The following is an 18,162-nucleotide window of genomic DNA, read 5'->3' on the forward strand; positions in this document are numbered from 1 at the left end:
AGATTCTGACAGGCCACTTTAAAATGCTCTTTCTAATTGAAATGACAAACCAGGAGAATTTGCTCCAAAGAGAATCCAGGTTGTGAAGTTGTGCCTGCTTTTTTACAGTTGGTTTCTATATGCTGGAGCATACTGGTGCCAGTTTAAAGCCCCTGTTAGTTTCCATTTTATCAGGTTCTCCTATTTCTACCCAAACTCTGCATAGTTCTTTTTACTTGATCAGTCTATTAAAATGTGTCACTAGGATATTTCACATGTCTTCTATTATGGCTTAAAGATTGGTTGGAGAAGGGAATTGTTTGGATCAAAATTGTGCCTCTTGTGCCTTCAAGGTGGCTGGTGGCCTCAGTGTGAGAATTGTGGAATGTGCCATTTTAGAAAAAATAAAGACATCTGGAAATACAGTTTGCTGTTTGAGAGCTGAGAACAGCAGCAACATTAGAATCTCTCTTCTTTTTGGACAATGATCCTTGTCTTGTGGCTAGGGACAGGAAATGGGTTTCATTGTGATTTACTGGATAGCTGATTAAAAATAATTTAATTTTAAAATAAAGCAGTAGAAAACATATGGTCTTAAAAGTGAGACTGACTCTAAAATGGATAATAAGTCCTATCTTATATAATTACTTTAAAGATGAAATAGAATAATAAATGTAAAATACCTAGCACAGTACTTGTGTCAATGCTCAATATATGTTTGTTAAATAAACACGTGACTAAAGGGGGGTGATGTTTGGATGACTGGATGACTAGTTATGTGGTTATGTGAAAATCATGTGATTATGAGAAGAAAAGGCCTTGTACCTTTTATCCTGTGGCACTCTCCAATGGAGATATTACTATATGATTTTATCACAGAACACATGCGTGTGTGTGTGTGTGTGTGTGTGTGTGTGTGTATGTGTGTATTTCGCATTATGGTAAATATTAGATACACTGTGATACTACCTATTATCATTTGACACAAATTTGGCAATTTTGAGAGCGAAGCATGCCTCTCCTCCCAAATACAGTAGTGTTATAAAATGGCTTTGACACAATCAATTTCTTAGGTCCTGGCCGTAGACCAGTATGCGTAATCAAAGACACTCAAGAATTTTACCATAAGGCTGAGTTTGGTTGGTAAGACCTACTGTTTTGTGTTGAGTCTAAGCAGGTTTATTTATTAAAGTATCACTAGGATTCAAGTGCAAGATAGGTTTTCCTTTACGGCTAGGCTCAGGACGCAGAACTCCAGAAACACTATTAGAGGTATTCTGTGCATTTGTGAGATCTCATTGGACTCTCTAATCAAATTTATTTAAAAGATTGGTCAATGAGTTGGTGATAACCCATAGAAAAGCTTTTCTGTGTCTTGGTGTCAGTTCATTGCTCCTTTTTGTATGTAGATGCTTCTCTTTGGGGGATAAAGTCTAAAATTGTTAACTTTGCCTATAAGACCTCACTGCTCTCTAGCCTCTTCTCCTGCCACTCCACATTCTCTCAACGGTCCTGCCACGTTGGTCTTTTTGAAGTTCCTGGAAAACATTACCCTCTTTTCTACCTCAGAACCATAATAACTGATATTTCTTCTCTGGAAGGATCTTTTTAGTATATGTGCTGCCGAAGCGAGCACCTCTGGAAGGATCTTTATCAACCTTTCCACATGGATAATTCTTACTTACAATGTTACTTCCTTAGAGAAGCTATTCTGATCCTCCAGACTGTTGAACACCTTTATTGGACGGTCTCTTGCCAGTCTGTATTTTTCTTTCTCAGCACTTCCCTTAACCATAATTTACAGTTACTGTCTAAGCATTTATTTAATGTGTTTCTCTTTCTAGCTCCATTAAGGCAGGGACTATTTCTGAGAGGCTTATTGTTGTGCCTCTAGTTTTTAGCACAGTGTTTAGCTAATAGTAAGCATTCAGTAAAGATTTGTCCTTGAACAAATTCATCAATGCTGGAAAGGTGCAAAGGTTGGTTCATCATATATCCATTTGTATTTTAAATGATAATGCTAAAGTGAGAGCTAGAGAGTTCTAGCTCCAATGCTAACTAGTTGTATGATCTTGGGCATGCTACTTCTACTCTCTAGACCTCAGCTCATCAGTAGAATGAAGGGGTCAGACTTAGACTAAATGATCTGTTAAGGTCCTTTCTGTTCTATGTGCCAAGTATGTTATTGTTCAGCTTACTGAAATTTTAATGCTGACTACTTTATTAAAACCAAACTAATAATAAAGGTGGAATATTTTTAGCCATAAAATAGTAAATGCATTTCTGAAAGTACTCCAATAAAATAATGAGTGATTTTATAATTTTGAAAAATATTTAGCTAGGCTCATTTTTACAGGTATGCACTGCATTTATTTTATATATCTTGGATAAAGAAACAATTCAATATCCCAAACAATCACTGAATATTTTTCAAAAGTGAAATGGAAAAAATCTATATTCACGAAAACAGTCTTCACCAAAGTGTAAATGTTTATGGGACTTTGGCTAAGCCTGTCATAAGCTTTACTATATTGTTGATTTCTAAAATCCCAACTGTGTTTGGAAATGAATATTCATTATTATCATTATTATGACTATCAACTATGACCTGAAAATCCTACGGGGAATGGTATTTTTGTAAACCCTATGTGATGGTTAATCGGAGTTGAACCTTCTTCCTTCCTAAAACCATTAGTCTGTAAAGGACTACAGCTATTTCTAACTGAAGCTATTTCTTTGAATAACTAATATTTTCTCATTTTTTAATATTTTTAGTTTTTTAATATTTTTCAAAAAAGGATACAGTTGCGTTTAGAAAAGGCTTAAATTTATAAGTAACTAGACTAAGAAGAAAAATTGGTACTACTCTGTAGTTAGTGTGGAAGCAGTATAATTTGTTAGAAACGTTTAAGACAGGTCAGTGATGCTAGAAATTATTGAGCAGATAACCAGTCAACATTTTAACAAGTGACTTCAAAAGAATCATTTCTTTTTGAAGAAACAATATAATTTAATTTGGACTCAATTTATTTCCTCTTCTTTTAATGCAACATAAAATTATTCATTGCATATATAATAATCATATACCAATTCTGATGCCTCATTTATATAGAGAGAATGTCTCTCCTTTACATACTATATGTTAATTCAGAACAAATTGATTGGTTATCTTTTATATATTAGATTGATCACGACTTCAGCGAGCTTACAGCCTACCAAAGATGATAAGACACATGTGCATAACTAAACACAGATTTAAAAATGTGAGACGCACCACAAGAAAAATGCAAATCATGTGTTCCAGGTCTATATCTCACATGTCCTCCAGAGCTATCTGCTTGTTCCAAAACTCTGAATCCTCCTCAGTCTCTAACACAGAGCCTTGCATATAGAGCATATTCAATTAATGTTAGCTTAGAAGATGAGCTATCTGTGAAATTGTCTTCTAAACCTGTACCAATTCAATGAATGGGATTCTTTCTATCCAAGTCAGATCCAAGGTCTGCAGTCTGAAAAGCATGATACTTATATGTAAAATCATATGTTAAATGTGAAAACTTTATTTTCATGAGTGCCTCTGTCTTTACACTGGACTCTATTTTCTGATTTTTATTTCAAGGCTCATTCTACTGAGTCTTATCTGATAGCTTACTGTTTATTTCACCCAGATCTGTAAGTTGTGTGGAATATGACCATATTTCTTTGTGTCTTTTGTATCAGTCATCACAACTCACAAGGCACTCCGAGGAATCACAACTCTGAGGAATCTCAGAGTTTATGGGGTCTTGCCTCTCTTAGGTACAAGCCACTAGAGAGAGATATAAAATAAATGGTTATCGAAGCTTTAGAGGAAGCAATGAACACTACACTATTTCTAAAATGTAACTGTATTGTTCAGTCAATCTGAAGGATTTCTGAATTTAGGCAGCCTTTTGAAAAATGGATTTGTTGCCAAACACTTGTTTTTCTGCCTTTTCACTAGTTGAAATACCCTGAAGGACTTGGGATTGATTAGACTTTTTTCCGATCTTGTGAATTATTGAGGTAAAAGGAAGGCATAAGTGATGTCTAAGGATTCTTGCCCCCTTAAGAGTTCATGACGCTTTCGTACTCAATAGTAGGGCATATTGGTCACGACATCAGCTATTACATAGCCATCACCCTTTCAGTTCTCCACCATCTCCACTCCATTCTGTATAGAACTTTACTGGCTTAATCCAAGCAGAATTTTTTCAGAAGCTTCACTTGCCCTGCTTTTGAAGACACCTAGCTAAATTTCAAAGGAAAAGGATACAACGGAGTAAAAAGGAAACCAAAAAGATAGGCCCCTTTACTCCCCAAGTTCTAGCAGTTTGACTGACTCTTACTTGTGAGTTTTTCTTGCCACTGAGTCATTGCACACACAGAATTATGAAACTTTAATTTCTTTAGAGGCTTGTTATATTAGAAAAATTGTTCCAAAGAAAGCAACAATCATGACATAAGCACATCTGGCTCTTGCAAATTATTCTTTATTAAGCTTTCATTTAATTACATGTGCTGAAAGGTCTGTTTTTGATTACTGTAATTTTTTTTATTTGTCCATCTGAATGATAGTAATGCTGGAAATTACATACAAACCACCTGTTTTTTCTCCCCTACTAATGTGGCAAAGTTTGAGCTATTTTCTCGGTGCTTGATGAACTAGGAAGCTTTCTATTTATTATGATAGAAATATGACTATCAAGGTAATGGCTGAATCTTGATGATAAGAAGAAAAGAAAATATTTGAATGGAGTTTTCAAGCATTACAGAGTGTTAAGATTGAGGTATCTGAATTCTAGTTAACTAGCAGATCTCTATATTCCTTTATTGCCGATTTCACCCCAAACCTAATACATTGACAGTTAAGGATTAACATCCTGTGCTAGGAAAAAGAAGCTTGATTTTATTTTGTTAGTAGTATTTTCTTTTGTCACAAATCTGTCTATATTCTCTTAAGGACTGTGTTATATGCTGCTTAGAAATAAGACCCTAAGAAAAGAATGACAGCCACTGGGCCTCGGGGATTTTGAGAGCAGCACTGTGATCATTTCCAAAGAAAGGATCCCCAGAGAAGCTGGGTCAGAATTAAATAAGAACGATGTTCTTCTAGTAATCCCTAGGGAAGTTCAGATTCCTTTTCTAGTTCTTGAATATTAAAATTACTCAAATGGACATACCAACATTTAAAGAATGTTTTATAAAGATTTTAGGCACTGCAAAGAACCTTTAAGACCATTTAGTTAAATTAACTCGCATGCAATTGAAGAAACCATTCTAAAGCGATCAAGTCCTTTGTCTAGGGTCATAAAACTATTGCCAGAAAGACCAGAGACAGAAGATGAGTCCCATGCCAGGACTGCTTCTTTCTTTTACATTATTCGGTCTCTCTTATTTTCCTCTTTAAAAAATAGTGAAAGAGAAATTGCAGAGCTGTCAGAGATATAGTTATCTAACAATACGGTAAGTTTTGCCTGTAACTCCATTTCAGCTGCATTTAAAGAGATACTGTTTGTCTCCCCTGTTTTGCAGCAGCTCTATGCCGCTCAGCTGGCCAGCATGCAGGTGTCACCTGGAGCAAAGATGCCATCAACTCCACAGCCACCAAACACAGCAGGGGCAGTCTCACCTACTGGGATAAAAAATGAAAAGAGAGGGACCAGCCCGGTAACTCAAGTTAAGGTACTTGCTTTGCAGGATCATGGTGACAGTTTGGAAAATAGCTTCACAAGAAAGGTAGTGAACCAGGCAGTGCTGGGAATAAACAGCAGGAAGCATAGCAACATAAAGGAGCCCCAAAATGCTCCTCCTAATGGTACATTTCATGATTGAGCACTGAGGAACAGGTGTTTCCCTTTTGATAACAATAGTGCCATATTGTGAAGCCTTTACCTAAATCTGCAAACTCCCTTCTCAAGAGTTTTTCCCCTTTGGATTCTAGCTTTTCTTTTTTTAATGTTCACTGGCATGAATGGCCATGGTTTTATTACCAGCGTTTGTCATAGACTTGCGACACTTCTAAGTTCCTCAAACAGGTGGGGAACCAACTTATAATATCAGAGAAGGAGGATCTCAAAACTTTAGATTTAGAAAAAGGAACATAAAAGAGCCTAATGCTGGACTTTATATGGTTTGTTGATAAAGGTCTCCCTTTCAAAAACAGTTATAAAGATGGGCTCTGAGGAATGAGTGGTATCATTACATAATCATGCTTTGAGGTCATATAGTTGTGGTAAGAGAAACAGGCTCTCCCAGGTTGTGGCTGGGACATTAATAGATACCTTTCCTCACTGATTTTCAGTGTCTTAACATGAGGCAGCCAGAGGTACTTGGCGACCAAGGAAATTGATGATCCAGTCCAACTTTGTGCTGCAGCTGGTACCTATAGGTGGTACTGGTTAGTTTTTATGATTGCCTTTCCTTCCTATATTAACAAATTCAAAGAGTTCAAAAAAACAATTGTTTCATGTAATTGACTTACCTATTTAGAGGGGTATGTTTATTGTAATGTGCTCAAAGTACTGCATTTGAGAAAATTTACAATTATTAAATCTTCACATGGAAAATATCTAAAGCCGACAAAATAGCATTTAGTGCTACAAAATCACTGAAAATTGTTTTATTTTCTAAATAAAACAGATAAGAATTTTGAGATTTCAGAAAGGTCTTTTAAAAATATGAATCTCAAATGACAAAGATTAAAAAAAAGTAAACATCATTAAAGGAGATCTGTCTGTGCCCCACCCAAAGGAATTAATTTCATGCCACCCATGTTTTTAGGTTCTCCACAGAAATAGATGGACGTGTATACTTTGTTGTTGGAAATATTGAAATATGAAAATAGGCAGTTTACATTTAATAAGATAGTATGACTTATGAAAACAGACTATTTTGTGTTCCAAGAGTTTCTATTTGTGAGTAAGAGTCAGAACACTACAACTCAAACCAAGGCGCTTTGTTTAATTATAGTTGTTAGAGTATGAGCATATCAAAATCAGTAACTTGAGGTATTGAGTATTAGATATTTTAACATGAAAAAGTCATTTTATAAGTGAGTTGGCCAAATGGAACTGCACCAAACCAACCCTTTACTGGATGAGTAAAATGTTCCCTGGTTAAATTCAAGTTTATATCTGCTTTTACCATTCCAGCTCTGTGGGCCAACTGAATTTTATTACTCACTTGACCACATGCAAATTCTTAGGGCATTCTCTATGTAATTTGACTTGACTATATTTTATGTTAATAACAAAGGAAGCATTCCTTATCCTTATTAGATTGTTTATTGTATGTATGGTTAAAAATATATAGATCAAAACATAAAACAAATGTTTTAAATTTTAAAAATAGCTCCTATCTATTATTGAAGAAGTTTTGCAAACAATCTCATAATTTTCTAATTGAAAGAATTATGGTCACTAAAATAGCTCATGGTTTTGTCTATAGTCATTGCTTTCCCTGTGTATATAACATGACCACATCACAAAGGGCACAGTTTGCTGAAGGTAACAAAAATAAACATAAACGGTTTTATGTACCTTCTTTTCCCCCAGAATTTTTATTTGCTATAATTGTCAACATCAGAAGTCAGAACGTTTCTGTTCAAATGTCAATTCTAACACTTTCCAGCCATGTCATGTTGGGAAAGTTACTTAACTTCTTTCAGCCTCAGTTTTCTCTTCTATAAAATGAAAGTTAATACTATTATGGATCTTTGAGATAATACATCCTCTAGCATTTCGTGAGTATTCCATAAATGTTAGTTTAGTGATGATGATGGTCTGATGGTAAGAAAGAAGATGGTGGTGGTAGTGGTAGGAGGGCTTGTAATTGAAATATCTAGTTGTATACCCAGAAAGAGCCTAATAAAATAACTAGAAGATTTCGATTTTCAACCATGAGGAAGAACTGGGACCAGATTTACTCTCCCAGCTTAAACAACAAAAACTCAGGGCAAAATATATAAAATAATGGTTTTTCAGACATTCACAATAGGAATACAAGATAGTGATCCCTGAAGAGAAACAAGTGAGGCAAGCACTGGAGTTGCTTCCGCTTACTGTCTAGAGGGAATTTCCAGACAATAGTGCAGGGACGGGTACCTACGTTGAGTTTGACAGGCTCCCTGAGTAAAGAGACAGTGTTTGGAGTTTAGGGATGCCAAAGTAGATGGAATTTGTGAGGTAGAGTACCAGAAAGGAGAGAGATGCACAGAGAGTACATTGAAGATCTACGGAAGGTTTCTCAATATATCCTGAGGATTGATCAGCATATGAATGATATGCATGAGGGAACTATCTAAGGCCAGGAAAAAAGACCAGATTAACAGAGAAAACAATTTCAAGGTTCACAAAGGACTGAGAATGGTTTGTATTCCCATTAGCCAGAGTGGAAAGATCTTCTGACACATAGGGCATCAAGTTGAGTCCCCAGAAGGGTATTTCCTCAGTAGTGAGGCCAAATTATTCCTGGATTAAGAGCTGCTATGGACTTGCCTAAGAAAGCTTAAAGTAAGCCTAGAAAGGTTCAAATTGTTCTGCAGCTCAGAAGAGTCCGCAGATATTTAAAGGGATACACAAGCTCTGACACCCAACAATGTAAAATTCACAATGTGTAGCATCCATTCAAAAATTACTAGGCTTTCTTAGAAGCAAGAAAATATGGACAATAATGAGGAGAAAACGTAATAAACAGAAACAGACCCCAAAATGACACAGATGATAGAGTGAGTAGATAAGACAGTAACAACAGCTATTATATGAGACTTACAAGTATAGACACCTGAGGAGGTAGACAAATCTCCCTAAAAACCACCCACAAAGTTTCTGTCAGGCCAGGGCAGTCTGGGAGGACCAATAGAAGGCCTGCCATGGTGGGAAGGGATTTATGGGATTGGGAGTTGGTAGGTGCTTCCCACGACCAGTGGCATTGTTGGTGGAAGTGGCAATTATGGAATTATAAAAATAAATAGAGTATATTCAAAGCTGAATAAAAGCAGATGTTATAAACTTCATAAATTCAAGAAGGTAGAAGAAAACATAAGCATTTTAAGGTAAGACGTGGAAGACCTAAATTGACTGGAGATGAAAAATAGTGTTTGAGATGAAAAGTACACTGGATTAGTATTGTTTGAGATTAGCAACAGATTCGACATTGTAGAAGAAAAGATTAGTGGATTTGATGACATAACAATAAAACTATCCAAAATGAAATACACAGGATCAAGTGCTGTAGGACATCAAACGACCTAATATTTGCAACTGAAACCCCAGTAGGAGAAGGAAGAGAAAAAAATATGTGAAGAAGTAATAGCTGAAAATTTTCCACATTTGAAGAAAACTCTGAACTCAGATATCTAGAAAGCTCGCTGACCTCCTCTCCCCGCAAACCACAACAACAAAAACATGGAGAAAACTAAATACCTAGCATATAAATCACTATTCTTTAGTATGAATAAAGGAACTAGCCAGTCTAAATATCCTGTGAGTTCAGAGCAAAAGAAAGTACCTTGTAATTAAACATATTGGATAATTTTGACATTCATAATAGATATAACTGTGTTTCCTAAGAACCTATGTCTAGATATAAGTAAAAGAACATTGCAATGTAGATAGGCCCAATTACTTATTTCCTACTGTGACAAAAATAAAACAAAACAAAAACAAAATATCCTAGGGGATCACTACATTATCAAACGACTTATTTTCTCTGGTAGTGTAGCAGAAAAGAGGTCTGGGATTTGGAGCCCAATAAACAAGAATTCAAATTTTGTCCCTCCATATATGGCTTTGGACAGTAACTTTATTACTGTGACCCCTTCTTCCTTTGTAAATTTAGAATACTACTGCCCAACCTCAAAGATTTATTGATAGTTAAATGGGCTAATATATGTGAAAATGTTTAGCACAGTGCTTGGTATACACAGTCTCTGCTGTGCGTGATGTTTTAATTTTCTTTTTCTAATTCCCCTTCCTGAATAGTACTTTCTGGCATCCCATTTTGTTTCCTCTTAAACAATGACCATCATCACTGGAAGAGACCTTAGAGATCAGCTAGAATCAGTCCTTTTCCGCCCCCCTTTCCCTTTTTTTAAACAAATGAAGAAATTGAGCTCCAGAGGTCACAGGTTTGCCAACGGAGAGAATGTTGTTTCCAAGCCCCATTCTGTGTTTTAAACCATGACCTTAAGAGCAAATTCTGTGCCTTCTCAGAAGCAAAACAGGAATTAACATTTGCTGACAATTTTATTTTAGAATATAATAATGCAGGTCTTAAAACTGAACACTTAAATGAATATGCTCATATTACAACTAAATTTCTAGAATGATGAAAGTGTTACGGGTGTTTTAGGGCAGGATAAATGGACAAAATAGAGGCGAGGAGCTTAGCTTTCTGGTTAAACTAGAGTTACAAGCCAGATATTTGAATACTGTGCTCAGTATAGGACAGGCATCTTAAAATAGACATTCTGTAAATATATGGAGCAAAGAATATAAAGAGACATTACTTTAGACATGAAAAATAAATTGCGTATAGCATGATATGTAAAACATAATTATAATGTGTGCTTGTTCTTTGCAAAAATTAATTTTAAACATGAAGAGAGACGAGAATACAGACCATAAAGAGTGCCCACACCCAGAAAGCCACATAGAAGCCGTGCTGTGGCACGTGGTTCCCTGGGCAGAGGCCCAGGGGATCAGAAGAAGGCCTTCCGTGTTTCCATTTTTAAAGTACTTGCAATTGTTTGATTTAAAATATGTATTAAAAAATTAGCTGCAGAGCCTATTTATAGTTCCAGGAACTTTGTAGAAGAGAACAACACAAAAGCACTACAGAACTGCTGAAATTTTAAATAATTCTTTGTAAATGCCCTAGGTTAATTTAGATCCCTGAAAACACATTAGGAAATTAAGCTGTAATGTGAGCTAATTCAGATTTTAATTTGGCAAAAAGAATGATCCAACTACACAGTTAATGTAAATAGAAGCATAACACAGGGAAATTAATGAGGTTTCCTTCTGATGAATCTTCAAGGAGGTAGATAATTAGCTTCTTTTGTTATTATTGGAGGAGAATGTGGCATTGTCTGGGAGGTGTAAAATAACTGTGGCTTACTAAGTGATAATGTGCTTCATTTGTCTTTTCTTTTTTTAAAAAAAAAAATAATTGTTTGTGTTCGCCTCTTGTAGGATGAAGCAGCAGCACAGCCGCTGAATCTGTCCTCCAGACCTAAGACCGCCGAACCTGTAAAGCCCCAAACCTCTCCCACCCAGAGCCTCTTCCCAGCCAGCAAAACCAGCCCGGTCAATCTGCCCAACAAAAGCAGCATCCCCAGCCCCATCGGAGGAAGCTTGGCAAGGGGATCCTCTCTAGGTAAATGGAAAAGCCAACACCAGGAAGAGACTTATGAATTAGGTAAACGAAAGCAAACCTGTTGAGTGATGACTGATCCTTGTTTCCAAAGTGTTTTTAGTCCAAGAAAACAATCACATGAAATCTCGTCTGCTGAAGCATAACCAATTTGGTGACTTGGGTGATTAGAACTTTTTGGAAAAGGCCATAATGTAAACCTTGCTGGGATGGGTTATTTAGATGATGATGTGTTAGAGCCAACGAATCAGAGACTTAGGAATTTCTGTTTGGTCAGTGCTTTGCCACTGAAGTAACTCTGAGCAGGAGTGACTGGGAGCGCTGCAAGGGCCCAAAGTGAGCCGGCCTCAGAGATTCCTGCCAAAAGTCCAGCATTTCTTGGCTATTTTATATTTTCTTTTAAAAATGTATGTGAATTTTACATCCATTCCCATAGGAGTTTGCATTAAAACAAATAGGAATGACACATTTCAATGACCGAATATGAAATAAAATTGAAATCTAATAAGATGTGTCATAATGATCCTCTGGCTTCTTATATCCGCTGATATAGGTGTATTGCCAAGTATCTCTAGGAATATTGAACTCTCCCCATGGGAGAAGTGTGGAGGGAAAACATGGCTTTTGGCATCAGACAGACTTTGACCGAGAGCCTTCACCTACTAGCTATATAACCCTGGGAGAGTTATTTCATGTTTTTGAATCCAGTGTCCTGATCTCCAAAAGGGGAATATTTTAACTCGCTCATAGATTTTTATGAGAATTAAAAGAAAAATGCATATAAAGTGCCTAACCTGGTGTCTGGCACCTGAAAGGCAAGTGATTTAAAAAGACTGGACTGAACGAATGCTAGCACATTTACATATAACATGGAATGAAACGATACATGTGAGAGCACTCGTCAGTAGCAGAGTGCCAAATAGGTATTAACATTATCGTTACTATGCTCTAAGTATCTTAATTTTCAAATACAGATGTAGAGATTCAAAGGGATTAGGCTCTAGAACTCCCGTTTCTTCACCGTATTACCTTTCTTGTGTTATTCAGTCCTGGAGCCTGAAATGCTTATTATAATAAATACAATAATATGTAAGTGTGGCGTTTACAGTTTAAGAAAACATTGTGCCTCTGTTATCTCATTTTATTTTTCACAATAGCCTTATTGGGTGGGTAGTATAGTTTTGTCACCCTCACGGTAGAATAATTATGGTTCTTGCAGGTAAAATGACTTGCCCACAGCCATGTAGCTATTAGTCAGCAGAGCTAAGACTAGAATCCAGGTGGTCTGACAAAGAACTCAGTGCTCTTGTTTGTGAACGCACAGTTGGAATATTTTCTGAACTGTGGGAGTCTAAATGAATCTTCCGAATGGTGAGAGGAAAATCTTCCTCATTGAAATGTGCACATTAGGAATGAGACAGCAGCCTATTCTTATTTTGAGTCAGGATGCCTCTTTCCCAGGCCGGAGGTTTTCAGCCCAAATCAGTGGTAGCACCGTGGAAGAGAGATGTGAATCATTTCCAGAGCGTGAACGTGATTGTTGTGAAAGGACCAAAAAAAGCCAGTATCAGTAAATAATAGACTGGCTCTCGAAGTGGCTCACCTATCATCCACTTCTGAGTTTTGTTTGAAAGCATTTGTTTGCTATTCTGAGCATCATGAGGGACAGAAATGATTATGTCACAGGTCCTGCTCTTATGGAGTTTATACTTCAGCAAAGGGAGTTTATTTTTTAGCTCATGAGCTAGAAATGGGCTGAATTAATAGTCCTCTGGTCCGGACAATACTGGATAGAATTTTTATCAGAAAAGCTCCAGAGCGAAAGACAGGGGTTTTCTATATCATAAAAAATGACTGAGTTAAAATTTTTTCATAGACAGTCTTGGGAATATTTTCAAATCTCAAATGCATGTGCATATGCACTGCATACAAATGGACACGTGGTGTGACCTTGACTGTCGGCTGGTTTCCCCGTCCTGCCTGGCTATGAGAAGTGTGTGCACGCACACATGCATTCACACGCACCCACATGCTATGAAATGCTGATACCAGGATACAAACAAGTGGATCATGTTAAACTTGACCACAGAGCAGAAATCTATCAGTCAGCGAGCAACTGCTTTCTTTTTGTTTAGAACTGGAAAAGCTTATCCTAAAGCATTAATTTTAACCTCTAGTAAAATTCACGATATGAAGAAAAATTTGTCTGTTTAATTTTGGTTTTCCCCCACTGTGTTGCATGGGATATAATGAAAGTAAATATCTATTATCACTTTATTTGAAGCTTTGTACTTCTGTGAAAACCATTCCCATGCCATGCAGCCTCACTACCACGAAGACAGGAAGCTGAGAGCAGTGGGTGTCCGGGTTGGGGACAGGGAATGGGTTGTCATTCTCTTGGTAAATAACTGAGGCAGCATGATGAGTAGAATGCTTCATTAACCAGCCAGTGATTGGGGAATATAGGCTGTGGTGTATTCCTCCCACCGCCTCTCTCCTGCAGTGGACATGTGAACGCACAGATACACATGTCACTAAAGTACACATGTAGCCTCACAGATTTTTTCTGCTAGGCCAGAAACAGCTTTCCTGAAGTCGCATGCTGAATATAATGGGCAGCCTGAACAGATATCTCTGTACCTTTCTTCCCTCTCTTTTTCGCCACTACTACTCTCCCACTAATTGTTAGACATAGCCTGGACCAATAAATATGTATATAGACACACAATTGGAATCTAAGGACCTTCATCTGTGAGGTGGGTTGACAGAGCCCACAGACACTGCAGTGCTGGTTTATCCTCCAAGAGCTAAAAAACCCAGCACAGCTTGGTGCCCTGGTTATCAGTGCTCCATGCACAGCACGGCAATTTTCTTACTGGCAAACACGCCCCTTTCTTGTTCGGAGAATGCAGCATTCTACGGGGGAGTGGGGAGTAGCAGTATTTTTTTTATGATTCTCACCTCACAAGCCTTTAATAATGCGTCCTGTGTATGCAGATATCCTGTCCAGTCTCAACTCCCCTGCCCTGTTTGGGGATCAGGATACAGTGATGAAAGCCATTCAGGAGGCTCGGAAGATGCGAGAACAGATCCAGCGGGAGCAACAGCAGCAACAGCCACATGGTGTTGATGGGAAACTCTCCTCCATGAATAATATGGGGCTGAACAACTGCAGGAATGAAAAGGTAAAACTTGCTTCCCTCCTTCACTGGCTCTGCCACACCCATTGGCTCATCTGGCCCTTTCCAGGCTCTCAAGCATCAATCTACAGCCAAAGATTTGGGCTCTAGCTTGAGGGCTGTCTTGTATCACACTCAAGCATTACTGCTGATTGACAGATACACCCTTTCCCAGTTAGTGTGGGTCGTATCCCAGACACCCAGCCAGGTGCCCTACCTACCTGCCTATTGGTGTCATTGTGTCCCATTCTAAAAGACTTAGAAATATCTTATAATAAAGGGGATTTATAAGGTTATTAGAATAAGAACAGAATATCAGAATATTAAAACAGAAGGAAAAAGCACATATTCTCCTGATGAAGGCTAAAATATTACTATGACTCAACCCTGCGTTTATTACTAAGCTGCCTATCAGCCAGAGCCAAAAGCTAAAACAAAGCAGCGTACAAAATGTATTCATTGATTTTTTTTTTTGATTCAACAGATTATTCATCAAGTGCTTATTCTGTAATAGACAGTTTTAGGCACCAGGGATACAACAGCACAAATCAGATAAAAATCCCTGGCTCCCGTAAAGCTGAGATTCTAAATAGGGGAACATAGACAATCAAGAACTAAATATTAAATACATCATGTAATGTCAGTACTATTAGGAGGTGAATAAATGCCAGAAGAAAAATAGAAGCAAGTTCAGGGAATAGGGAGTTATGGGTTGTTCTTTTGGATGGGGTGGTAAGCACTGTCTCAGAGAGATACTGAGTAGAGGTGTGAATAAACTTGTGGTGCAGGCCGTGTGAAGAGCATCTGGGAACCAGCGACGAGGAGGCCAGTGTGGCAACAGCAGTAAGAGCGAGGGGACACAGTGGGACAGGGCACGTTAGAACTTGCAGGCCCTTGAAACTCTGTATTCTACTCTGAGTGTGTTGGGAATCCTAGGGCAGGATTTGTCCAGGCCATTGACATGATATGACTTACACACAAGAGGATCCTTCTGCCTAGAGTTTGACAATGAACTGTAGGAGGTTAACAATGGAAACAAGGAGGCAGACCAGTTGAGAGACTCTTGTAGTACACTGGCTGAAAAACTTCCAGTTCTCTGATGAATGACTGATCCTTGCCATCCCTTAGCTTGTTGCTGCGTCACTCCAGTTCCTGCTTCCCTCTTCACATGGCTGTCTTCTCTGTGTCCCTGTGGCTCCAAATCTCTCTCTTCTTAGAAGGACGTTAGTCATTGGATATAAGGTCCACCCTAATCCTGTATGACCTTATTTTAACTTGATTATATCTGCAAAGAGCCTATTTCCAAATAAGGTCACATTTTCAGGCACCAAGGGCTAGGACTTCAATATGTCTTTTTGAGGGACACAATTCAACCCATTACAGTGGGAGACAGACGGAGCCATTGGGATGTTGGGTCAACTTCTTCTTCTTGATGGGTCTCCTATACTCTTCAGCTGCATTAGGAGACAGCTGAGGATAGGGGCCTGCGAAGGGCTTTGAGGCGACAGGAGTGTGATGGAACTCTCAAAGCATGTCTGTGATCAAAGTCCTCACCCAGATTAGCAAGTTTACCTCGGGAAGTGTGGACTTCCCAAAGCTTAATAAAGAATTTGGCTCACTTCTTACTGCATTGAGTTACTGATGTTAACATTAAGGATACATATATGTAATGCATAAAATTGATCATTATTGGACCCCCTGCCTTGATGGATCCTCTTGGCAGGAGGTTCAGATCATGTAGGAGAGAGACCATCTGGGGGAATGGTTGGTCTTTTGGTGCCTGTTAAGCCATAAACTTTATAGACTTGGGAGTTGTCATGCACATGCCAGTCACTGACTCTGTTCCATCAATCAAGTGCCTCATTCCCCATTAAGTGCTCCATCCTTGGCAGTGGGATCACCAGGAAGAGCCCTTCTTTAAGACCTGCCTGAATAGGTAGTCACATATAGAGTGACATTTCAGGACCACAAGAGAAGAAAAGCTTTGCCGCAAACCTTTTCTACCACTCCGATATTAGAGATAAACCTAGAGTTGTTCTTTTGACCTAAGAGACAGGCTTCTGCTCAGTGAGAACACCATGAAATAATAACATATTTAATCCTAATGTAAATAACTTTATAAGATACTTTTTGGGGACCGGGTAGGTAACCAAGTTTCGGCATGGGGTTACCAAGTGGGAAATTGGGTTTAAAAATAGGAGAATGGATACATGCACTAGGGACCATCTCCTACTTTACGGTTTTGTCAAGGGTTAATCCTAAAATTCATTTGAGAAGCATGTCAATGATATGTTTGAGACTTTTTTATTTATTAGTTTTCAAATGAAAGTAATATATGCTTACTGAAAATTCTAATAATACAGAAAGATACAAGGTGAAAAGCTAATTACCCTCCTCACCCCATTAAATACCATTAATGATTCAGAAATTTTCTTTGAGTAGTACCAACCCATAGTGATTCAGAAATTTTCTTGGCATATATGAGAAAGTATTGAGTTTAAAAATATGTATTCTCACTTGGAGTAGTAGTCACTGCATTGTCACTTAACCAGCTGTGTGATATTTGGCAAGTTGATTAACCTCTCTGAACCTCAGTTTCTTCATCTGTAATTTGCTGTTTTCCCGAATATAAGACCTACCCAGACAATCAGCTCTAATACGCCTTTTGGAGCAAAAAATAATGTAAGACCGGGTCTTATATATAGTAAAATAAGACTGGGTCTTATATTAATTTTTGCTCCAAAAGCTGCATTAGAGCTGATTGTCCAGCTAGGTCTTATTTTCAGGGAAATACAGTATGAGGATAGTAATCTGGGTTACAATGTAATATGATTATGTAAATATTACCTAGTGCAGCTCCTGGTTCAGAGTAGGAACTTTCTTATCTTATGTTTCTCATACCTTTTAAACTTAATCATGAGTGACTTGTGAATATATGGGTCAGACATACTATTTTTTGTTACTGATCTGAGATCCTCAAATAATAAGGGGAAGGTAAGCAGAAGGAAATAGTAGATTTTTCAGATGTTGCCGTATTGGCCAACTCACATAGTTAAACTCCTTTCCAACTGTTTCAAGAGTTGATACACAAAGCTATGAAATGTCACATTTATTAGGTTAGATCAGGGTTTCTCCACCTCAGCCTTATTGACATTTTGGGCCTGATAATTCTTTGTTGTGGGGTCACTAGTCTGACCTCTACTCAGTAGATGCCAGGAGCATGCCCCTTTTGTGACAACGCAGAATGTCTCCAGACATTGCCAAATGTCCTCCCGTGAGGGAGGGAGGACAAAATGGCAAACCACTGGGCTAAATGAAATATATTTAGAATTAATACATTTCAGAAACTTCATTCCGCAAAAAACCCAAATTATTTCATTTAAATAGCTCTACTCATTGTTAAATTATGAAAAATCATTTGACTTGGATGAATATTAGAAATGAAATATTTCTTTGAAAAAGGCATCTAGAAATTTTTGTTTGAACTTGACAAAAAAATTGAAATTAACATAGAGACTATTTAAAACAATGTGTCTATATGCCATTTAGTTTGGAGGGAAATGAGAAATACATTCAGTATTGTTGCAGTAACTCTTACCTTTCAGTGAAG

The 18,162-nt window shown here is 37.7% G+C and overlaps 1 protein-coding gene across 5 annotated transcripts in view; it reads left to right on the forward strand.

Annotated features, from left to right (window-relative positions):
• SOX6 (SRY-box transcription factor 6) overlaps positions 1-18,162 on the forward strand; it is a 588,685-nt gene that overhangs the window by 499,308 nt on the left and 71,215 nt on the right. For 4 of the 5 annotated variants that reach the window (XM_081063955.1, XM_081063956.1, XM_081063957.1 and 1 more), the window contains 3 exons: positions 5,533-5,682; positions 11,193-11,376; positions 14,371-14,558. In XM_081063955.1, the coding sequence (XP_080920081.1) occupies positions 5,533-5,682; positions 11,193-11,376; positions 14,371-14,558 (522 nt within the window). Of the gene's footprint in view, positions 1-5,532; positions 5,683-11,192; positions 11,419-14,370; positions 14,559-18,162 lie in introns of all 5 variants that reach the window. The other variant, XM_081063954.1, reaches the window with a different exon arrangement.

Source organism: Rhinolophus hipposideros, assembly GCF_964194185.1.
Source record: "Rhinolophus hipposideros genome assembly, chromosome: 10".
NCBI lineage: Eukaryota > Metazoa > Chordata > Mammalia > Chiroptera > Rhinolophidae > Rhinolophus > Rhinolophus hipposideros.